The 10803-nt window shown below is 35.0% G+C and overlaps 1 protein-coding gene across 1 annotated transcript in view; it reads left to right on the forward strand.

Annotated features, from left to right (window-relative positions):
- EFCAB11 (EF-hand calcium binding domain 11) overlaps positions 1-7017 on the forward strand; it is a 55150-nt gene extending 48133 nt beyond the window's left edge. Inside the window, exon 4 of the mRNA XM_031064502.1 lies at positions 6918-7017. Coding sequence (XP_030920362.1) covers positions 6918-7017 — 100 coding nt within the window. The remainder of the gene's footprint in view (positions 1-6917) is intronic.
- Positions 7018-10803: the final 3786 nt, after the last annotated feature.

The following is a 10803-nucleotide window of genomic DNA, read 5'->3' on the forward strand; positions in this document are numbered from 1 at the left end:
TTGAAAAGGCAGTAAAGCAGTCATCTCTGCCTCATGGCAGACAGACAACTTGGTATTCTACAGACCTTTTGGCATTATTCAAGTCACAAGGAAAAAATTAAAACAAGAACCAACAGTATGAGAGCCAAATATCATATATCTATATTACTCTGAAGCTCAGTGCATCAAGGAGAGCTGGGAGAGTGTTATAACAAGTGGCTCTAAAATAAAATGAATATTGAAGAAAAGGATGTCAGTACAAGGGTTAAGTAGAATTTTCATTGAGTAGACAAACATGACTTGGAAAATTTTATCACTGGGCCACATACAGTGAATGATAAAGTTTTAACAGGAAAGCTGGTTCCCTTGGAAATCAAATCCAAACTTACTGACTGAAGTAGAGGAAAGATAGTGTCAGAAATTATGGAGAAGCTGTAAAGGAAAATTGCTGAATCTAAGGCAAGTAGCATTTCTTCAGTACTTTGACTTCCTTGAAAAAACAAGCTAAAATACAAAAATTTAACATAATTTGAAATTAGTGAAAAAGGCAGTAGAATTCTTAGGTCCTTTCTCCCTATGAAGTCACCATGGGTTTTCTGAGTAGGCTGCTCCCTATGACATACAATTGAGATTGCATTGAATTATACAATGAGAAAAGGTACTTTAACAGAAAATGGGCTTTGGATTATTATCATGGACAGATGAGAAGAGTGAAAGGGAAACATCATTATACTTGAAATTAGGCAAAAAATAACTATGTCCAGAATCATACAATCATAGAATGGTCAGGTTGAAAGGAACCTTGAAGACCATCTTGTTCTAACCCCTTGGACATGGACAGGGACATCTTCCACTAGCCAAGATTGGTCAGTGTCCCAACCAACCATGCCCAGCCAACCATACCTTCCATCCTGAGATGGAACATCCCCAGCTTCTCTGGGCAACCTGTTCCAGGGTCTCACCACCCTCACAGTAAAGGATTTCTTCCATATATCTAACCTAAATTTCCCCTCTTTCAGTCTGAACACATTATTCCCTGTCCTATCACTACAGTTGCTGACACAGAGTTCACCTCTGGCCTCCCTTTTGGCCCCTTCAGCCACTGGCAGGTTGCTCTGGGGTCTCCACACAACCTCTTCTCCAGGCTGAACAGCCCAAACATTCCCAACCTGTCTTCATAGGGGAGATGCTCCAGTCCATTTCTCAACATCTCTGGACTTGATCCAACAGTTCCATGTCCTTCTTATTTGGGGGCACCAGAAGCAGAAGCACTTGCAAAAAGGACTCCAGGCCTAAATCATCCATAGCATTTGAAATGTGGAAAATATTTAATGAGACAATAAATGTATTGTGAAAGCAACTGCTGAATGGCTCACAGCACTCAAAAGCAGTTCAGATACAATCTAGCATGTTAATTCAGGAAACTGCACTCCTTAGCAGTTTCTTGAAATAATTTAAAGAAAATGCACAACTTTTCTTTACTCACTGTATACACCTAAATAATGAGATAGCAGGGAACTTGATATATATAGATTTTGGAGAATTATGATAGAAATATTTATGAATGCTTAATCTCATTTGCATTACTACAATAAATAGGGAGAAAACTGCTATTCATGGCATGTCCTAAAAGCAGGGAGATGTAAATTGCAGGGAAATAATGATTTGAAGACCCAGCCTGTGTGCTTGGCATGCTTCTGTCTCTAAATCAGGAGGACTAGTATATAATATTGCTGAGCCTTTCAGTGTGGAAAAAAATATGGACAATTAAGAAAATCACTTAGTTCATGGACCACTGCAGAAATAATTTACTTATACATATGGTATAATATCTTGGTATACATTCCTCTGCCTAAAAAATGGTTGTTAAATAGCAAAGCTTAAAAGGCCAGGTATTATGCCTTCATATGTAGGCATTTGATAAATTGCACTGTGTGTGGAAGGTAGGGGCCTCTGTAACTTGTTGTTTCTCATAATACCTCAGTTAACGAGAAACCAAAAGTTTTTAGAAACAAGCATATGAAATTCCTCTGATTTCAAACTCTATGACTTTTAAAGAGAAAGTAGTCATTTTGGATTTAGTTATGGTAACTTGTAATGCTTTTTTACCCAATTTAAATGTATCATTATGGGTTTTAAGTCATACATTAGACAAGAAATTATTTGGAAAGCCAAGTAGCCATTTCTAGGACTTTTAAAGCAATAGTCTTTTTGTTTGTTTGGGGTTTTTTGAGTAGTAACCAAAATGAATCATTACTCATGTAGAAATGCTGTGAGAAAGAACCCTGACATTTTCATTCTCATTAGTATATCCTTTATGTTATATTTGTCTTCCTGTATGTAATTTATGTCATATATTTGACATTTTCTCCTCATGGGTCTCTATAAAAACTTCTGCCTGCACAAAAGACATTAAATGACAACTTCCTTCCCAAGGTCAGCTTCAGTTTCTTAAAAGTCAAAGTGAGGACCATCCATCTTCAGTAGTAAAAATAACAATTGCTAAGAATGTTTGCATAATGGAGAAATCTAAGCTAGTTTGAAGTTACCTTCTTCACTTGTAAATATCTGGTGTATGGGCATGGCATCAGAGATCTGAGCGCAGTTGGATTTATCCTGGCTCTTATTTGGCTTTGGAGACTTGTCTTACTGAGCAAACCTGTTGAAAGCCAACTCAATGGCAGTCTCTGCTGGCTCTGCACTGCATTCACTGCTCTTCTTTTTAAATAATAGAAAAGATTGCTTAATTCTCTGATTACCACTTAGGACAGATACTGAATTATCCAGATAAATACAGAGTACAATTGCAATCTCTACTGTATATTTTGGCATGTTTTATACTGATATGGATTAATGAAAAAGTATTATTTATCAGATAAATACAGTATATTTCTAACTGCATGACTAAGAGATAGTGCCTATGAGAGAGTCTTTCCATACAAAAAGAAAAAATATTGTGGCCAAATTCTGTATTTATGCTTTTATTTTCAGAACTTGAAGATCTGACTATATGTAAATTGTTGTGGGGTTAGCTGGAAAAAAGCTGAAGTGACTGATGAATATATGCAGCTGTTTTTAAAATAAAAGGCTAGGCACTATTTGAATGTGCATTCCTTTCTAATAAGTACTTATTTCACTGAACTAATAAACATAAAACTTCAAAAGGCAGCTTATATTAAGCATCACTCTTTTAGGTTATTCATTTACTCCATTTGGATTTATGGTTAAAATATTCCTGTCGGAAATAAAGTGCCATTTATCTAATCCAGTTTCCTATGAAAATACACTTAGGTGATTTTGGAAGACTTCAATTACCTAATTGTATAAGAGAATAATTTATATCTCACAGTCAGTTACTTGAGATGCTGATTATTAATCAATTTTCAGTGTAAGATCAGACAGCCTACCCGAGGCACTACATACCTTGAAATATCTCAGTGTATTTTGCTAAGAGTGTCAGATGAATAGTGACCTGTGAAATAAAGATCAATATGCTGTGACATAGTATTTTCATAATCACAGGGATGAATTTATCATTTGCTTGAGCTAAATGAAAATGAAAATTTAACACTCCAAGGCCATCTCCCTTTCAGATTACTTTTGGCAAGATTCCAAAAATCCATGACTTTTAAATAGATGTAGCATTTCTTCAGATTACAGCAGCTAAGTACTTACCAGTTTATTTGTCATTTCCCTATCACCCAACATATTTTGCTAATCTCTGCTGAAAGGCTGTTCAGAAAGTGACTCAATTCAAAGAGTCAGTTAGTGGCTTTCAGGGTGTTAAACAAACACCATGTAAAGTTGAGGGCCATTTTTCAAGAGCAGCTTCCAAACATTAAACCTGTGTGTCCTGGTTTATTTATGACTGTAACTCAGATATTTTGGGTGAAACCTTTGCCTTCTGAAAATTAATGGCAAAACTCCCATTAACTTCAGTTTAGCCACGTTATCAGCATTAACTTCTAGAACACTCCTGAAGTGATTTTCCAGTGCTAAATTCTGAGAATTCATTGCAATATTTAAAAAGCAAACTTTGCTGTGTGGTTATTATGCAATCACTCCGGTATTTAAGTCTGTAATTTTTTTTAATGATCTGAATTACTTGTGAATAGCATAGATTATAACAATTTTTTTTTTGTTAAAAAGTTCTTCAGTGGTTGATCTTTAAACATAGATGCATTTTATGCACTCTGACACATAGAGTCACTGAGAAGAGCACTTCAGCTATAAAGAGCATCAAATCACTTACAGGTTCAAAACAAATAAGAGATTGTACTTAATCATAGAGCAGGTGTTCAGGCCATGGGCTTCGCAACAGTCCAAAAAGCTGTTAGACAAATTAATGCAATAAATATACATCCTAATGACCTGCAGACATACATGTGTGGTTTAGAGACTCCTGAATGTACCAAGGGAAGGTAAATAAAGGAATTATCACTTCCTAGGCCCCTTGGTAAGTTACCTTAATAGCCCATCAACCTCTTTTGTTAAAAAAACCTCTTATTTAAGTTCAGAGTTTTTCTAGCTTTGGCTTCAGTTTGCACCTATCTGTATGTCATTCCTTGTAAGGATAAAAAGATATTTATTATCCAAAATACATTTCCTAGAGAGATACTTACAGTCTTGATTTGAATGGATCAGTCCTTCAATCTCTTCAACCTGTTTTTTTCTTTTTTTCCTTTCTCACAGAGTATTTTAACATGCTAGGCATGTTTTTTGGAAGTTATGTAGTTACTGTTATTTTTTTTTCTCAAGTCTTTTAAGTTCCTCAGTGTCCTTCTTGAAGTACAAGCACCAGAAAATAGACACATTTATTCCTTTTTAATTTTCCTAACACTGTATTCTGAAATAAAATCACTCTTGCATTAGATTTAGATATTATCCTGCTTATACATTCAAGGATTGTATTCACAGTCTTAGGTGAAGCATCAGAGTAGATGGTCTTAATTTGATTACTTTCTATGACTCCTCAGCCTTTTCAGTTCCTGCTTCCAGGACAGCATCTCTATCTTGTAATTATGACCTGCATTCATCCTTCACTGGTGAATAAGCTTACATTTCTTTGTGTTATGATATGTGGTATTTTAAAGGATCCTTTTGATCAAGAAACTGTGACTGGTCTATCTCCAGCTATCATGTTTTCCCTAAGGACTTGATTAAGGGTGGCCACATCTCAAACTTGTCCTTACCTAAAAAGCACTAGAATGTTATGTTTTAGTCTTATGCCAGAGCCAACAATGAGCTGAAGGAATTTAATTTCAATATTTCTGTGATGTCAGGCTGCCATTCCATGTTTATGGCCATGTAAGGTTCATCATTGCACAATGAGGCTTGAACTTTGTCTGATCAAATCTACTTTACAAGAGGTTAATAGTTAATTGATAGTGGAATTAAGCACTAGTACAGATTGTTTATTGCCAACAGATGAGAAGAATCTTACCAAACAATGTTAAAATTTCCAAAAAGGTGAGAAGTTGATAGTTTGGGGGATTGCTGAAATAAATGAAGATTAATAATATTTATTGAAGGAGAAAATAATGAAATTTTAATCCAAGTAGGACTTCTTTGGGGAAAAGGGAATGACATAGTGCAAACTGAATTTCTTCATTTTGGGCTGTTGTGTATAGATTATTTTCTTTAAATCTTAGCAGGTTTTTTCCAAGGGTGTTTTTGGCTTTAAACAGGACATCCTATCCCTTTGTTGAAAACTGAATTACCAAACTACTTCTTCAGTATAGAATTTCTTTGAAATATCCAGAGCATCCAAAGGATAATAGAACCTGCCTCTGCTAAAGAGCATGGATCATTCTGGAATTTTCACTTTTGTCTATGTAGAAGTTACATCCCATTTTGCATGCTGCAAGATGGCAGGAGTACTACTATTCAATCCTAATGGTGATGGCAAAGTTTGCAGCACTATAATTCCAGCAAAGTTTGAGTCATCTGTAATAGTTGACAGTAATAATAATCAATTTTGAATTAAGTTATTAATAAAACACAATTATTAATTAAATTAATTGAATTATTATTAATTAGATTATTAATAAAGCTTTGGTCTGGACATTGGTATAAACCAATGAAATATTTTTGTAAATGATGAATGACTGTTGAGATCCAACAATTAATCAGTTTTTTGAATTATTTTACTTTTGTATAAATGTATTTCTAGTAGAAAAGCTATGGAGAACTAAGACAAATACTTTACAGAATACCATTAATACCATTTTGTCTAAGCCTAATTTATCACTGCATCAAATAATATTGCCAGGTGTATTTAATAAGACTTAGCCCTACGTGCTAATGTCATTAATTGAATTGCTGTCTCCTACCAGCTTCTGCCTCAGAAATGAATATTAACAGCTTTTACTCTTCAGAGACCTTTTTGAGTATTGGAATATTCACTTTAGGATATAATAACATACAAATTAGCTTATTTTTCTTACAGTCACAAGGAGTAGGTCTTCTGTTAACATAATCTTTGTTTCAACATAAGCTTGCAGCATGTGGAAGGTCATGGGGCACTTGGGGAAATTTTAAATGTCAGCTTGACCTATCTTAAGGCCTAGAGGTCTTGGTTTGCATGCTGTACTATGAAACTCTGAGGGTCTCTGCCACAGGTGATTGAATTTGGGGAATTCGACATGAGGTGTAGGATCTAAATTAGTGCTAGAAGTGCTAAATTTGCGCAGGTCATACTGTAATTAACTTTTGCCTCCTGTTGAATATGTGTCATGATACTTCTTTATAAAAAACTGACTCCTCATATAGATGTGCTACACAAAATCTTTTTTTACTTCATTATTTCTTTGTACAGAATTCAAATTTTAGGACTGTTGAGCTCTTCAAAAACAATATTGGTGTTGGATATCTACAGTTAAGTATGTCTGTTTTGCATTGTCTTTTGGGTTTTAAATACCAAATCTCTTCCCTTACAGAGAAGTCGATCAGGATTCTGATGGCTGCATCAGCTTCAAAGAGTTTGAATCTGCAATGAAGTATGGACAAGATGAAGTATCACCAGTGTACTTTGCCTAAGGAATATTTTCTGGTAGAAAGACAAAGTGAAAACTTCAGATCTCAAGATATTTAAAAATCAATGAAACTTCATTTGTTTCAGCCAGCATTTTAAGAACTGTGACTGTAAGTGTAGCTCTGAAGAGCAGCCTTTGAAGATTTACTGTTGACAAGTTGGGTGTATTAATTTACATGCGTATATGTGTGTAGAATGCTTAAAATTTTTGAAATCTCAATGGATTCATAATCACACTACTTAGGAACTGGAACTCTGTACTTTTTCTTTTTGACTTAACAGACAAAAAAAGAGCAATTATAATTTCCAGTTACTGTGAAATTTACTTGTTCACTCTTTCAATAGACCAAAATATCTCACATGTATAGAAACATGTAGACTGAATTTATGGTAGAAAATGCCTGTTGGTTTTGGGTTTTTTTTATCAGTAGTATATTTGTCCCCCCTTTACTGTTTTACGTACACATATATTCTTTTTTATATATTACAGGCTGTTTTTAATTGAACATTTATTAGTTAATTAGCTACATGATTTAGTTCTGAACAATTACCAAGAACTGTGTATGTAAGGAAACAAGCATAAATACTTAGCTTTTTTTTTTTTTAGTTTTCTAATAGATTTTAAAATATTTTTTTTAAGCATGGACCTCAGTCTTGCAGGCTGAAAATTCTGTGTATTCAAACCTCCAGTTGACTTTTAGGGAAGAATTTGGAGATATACAGATGAATGTACACTAGCAAGTTGACAGAATTTCCCAATAGTTGAGGGACAGTGTAAGGTAAAAGCTTTCATTGCTTATGAAGTTGTATTGTATTTGCTCCCCGCTCTCTCTCTCTCTCTCTCTCTCAGTCTCTTCTGTCCAGTAACTGGGAGATGTTCTTACCTGCTGTAACTTTATATACATCCATCCAAGCTGTGCTGTAATGAGAGAAATCTTTTTTATTCTACTTATTTTATCTGTGATCACTTCCTACTATCATCTCGTGTTCATATTAATAGTAACATATAATAGGGATTTTATTATGGGCACTGTCTCTGATCATATGCCCCATGCCATGGCTTCATTTCTGTTTGCCTGCCAGTTATTAAATTGCTTATGGTAGAGATTTTTTTTAAACTGCCCAGAAGCAATCCTCTCCTCAAGAGAGCCTAGAGTCTGTAGCATATACTTAATACTGCTGAAAATAAATAGCAAAATAATAATAATGATCAGTAAGAGAAAGAGAGTACCAATTTTACTCTTAAGAGAGTCTCCAATTTTTTTGAAATTTCAGTGAGGCACTCCAGAGTACAATTTACAGGTGAAGTATTTATAAATTGATATCTATGTTTTCTGTTCCTGTCACAGGTATGTTTCTCTCTAGGTACAATGAAACTGGAATCTTTCTCTTTTATAATTCCAAGGCAGGTAATATGTAAATAATGAGAGGAAGTTGGAAATGCTGAGTATATCAGCAGATATACCTGATTCTGTATATAAAAACCAGGTACCTGCTAGATGAAATGAGCTGTAACTCAAATATGCTTTATGTGCTAATCAGGGGGAGCAAACTGGTGTTGCCTTTGAAAGGTGATGGTAAGACATGCTAATAGATTGGAGCTTTGCCTTAGAAATGCCATTTCCCAATAGATGAATGTTTTCATAAGAGAATCATCACCATAGATGTTAATTAGCAATATCATCACATGCTCTTCTGAGATGCAGGAGATTGAATTATTATCCCACAGGGATAGTTGCTACAGGTCTATGCACAGTCATGAGAAAATGTATGACAGTTTGCTGTGTTATTACTTAGACTGTATTTTTTTGTTCACTAGGCCTCAGTTTTTTGGTGCCCAGACCCTGTACCCGTCCTAAACACTAAATCCATGCAGTATTATTTTATTTTTATTTTTTTATAATTGTTTATTATTTTACTGATTTAAAAATAATTATTTAGTTCATAAGGAGCAGTAAAAATTGCTATGGCCTCCTGTTTATATTTCTACTATATATGTGATTTGTTGTCTAAATAGCTGACAATGTATATGCTAAAATGTACATGCATAATGTTCTGTTAAATATTTTACCAAACAGAAAGATCTTTGTATGCCTTTAATAGTGAGAAATGTATATATCTTGTATATATGGGAAGGAACTAAAGAGAGGAAAGTGCTCTTATCTCCTTTATTTCCATATGTTCTCAATCCTCATTTTGTCAAGGACTTGAAAAGGTGCTATGGACTTGAATTGCTGAGTCAACATAAACTCCAGGAGAGGCCAATGACATTTTTTTACCATGTTGGAATTTTTTTAGAAAAGAGCAGATCTGTATTAAAGGATAAGTACTCTCATTTCTCTTCCCATGGGGACTGACAGAAAGGAACTGCTGATGACCACAGTGAAGTGGAACTGAGTAGGCCATGGTGACACTCTTCCTTTTGAATACTAGAATGGAAATTAATTACTAGCTACTGCTTGTCAGGGTTTTGGCTAGCAAACTGCAGAAACACTTCAGCCTTGTCTAAAACTGGATAAAATTAGGAGTGACATTTATTAGGTGATGGCCTATTCTTCCTAATGGTTTGGGAAAGAAACAGAAGCAATAGCTACCCAGCTGTTGGTTGAAAGAGCCTACATGCTCCTCAGTTTTTGTTTTCTGCTGCTGGTTTAGAGCTCAACATCAAATGTCAGCATGGAAGGATTGGCAGAGCTGAGAGCTATGATCAACCTTAACCTACAAGCTGCAACTCTGACAACTCAGTTTAACAAGAGTGATATAAAACTAGACTATTCACTCATTAGCAGGTTACATTCTTATCTGCAACATTTCCAACAGTGTCAGGACATCAGTGATGAAAGTGATATGGACCGAGGTAATGAAATTTTTTTGTTTGATTGCTGCCATGTTTGCCCCTGGGAGCCATAATTGTCCGAACCTCCAGAACTGGAAAAAAATTAGTTGCAGTAGCTAAAGAGCCATTGCTCTCCAACAAATAGTTATTCATGTACCTTATGGAACGGGGGATGTTCAGGATTTACTTACCAGAATATTATACTGTCTTTTCAAAGTTGGGTACATTTGCTTTCGTACTACATAAACTTTTTCCTGTTTTCTGACACCTCATTTACTTAACAAACAGAATTTCCTTGTTAAAAGTATCCATTTAAAAAATATTTACTTTCCAAGTAATCATCTGTGATCATCTGTTTAAATTATTTTCAAATGTATCCTTTATATGCTTAGCCAATTGCCATCTCTTTATAGCAAATAGATTATACAACCATAAAATGTTATCAAAGTATATTTGTTTTGTTCCCCTGGGGCTTCTGCAATTCCCTGTAGCTGTTGAAATCTGCTAATCTGTAATTTCCTTTCAAAGGATTTGGATGGTTTAGACTTTTTTACCATGGTCTGTACAGACAGCAAAAAGGGAGTCCTGTTTTAAACTGAAAGAGGGTAGGTTTAGTTTGGACAAAGTGTTCAGAGAAGCTGTGGATGGATGCTCCATCACTGGAAGCATTCAAGGTCAGGCTGGATGGGACTTTGAGTGACCTGATCTTGTGAAAGATGTCCCTGCTTATGGCCGGGGGATGAACTAGATAACCTTTAAATATTCTTCCCAGCCAATCCCATTCCATATTTCTATTATTTTATTTATTGAATGGACAATTGTAAAATTTGTCTAGGGTCTTGGGCAAGACTAGGGTCTTTGGGCAACATGACATTCATGATAGCCTGGCCAGTGTAATACACTGAAATCTGGGAGAGTTTTCACTGAAAAATAGTTCAGACAATTAAGTAAAATA

Source organism: Geospiza fortis, unplaced genomic scaffold (genome assembly GCF_000277835.1).
Source record: "Geospiza fortis unplaced genomic scaffold, GeoFor_1.0 scaffold54, whole genome shotgun sequence".
NCBI lineage: Eukaryota > Metazoa > Chordata > Aves > Passeriformes > Thraupidae > Geospiza > Geospiza fortis.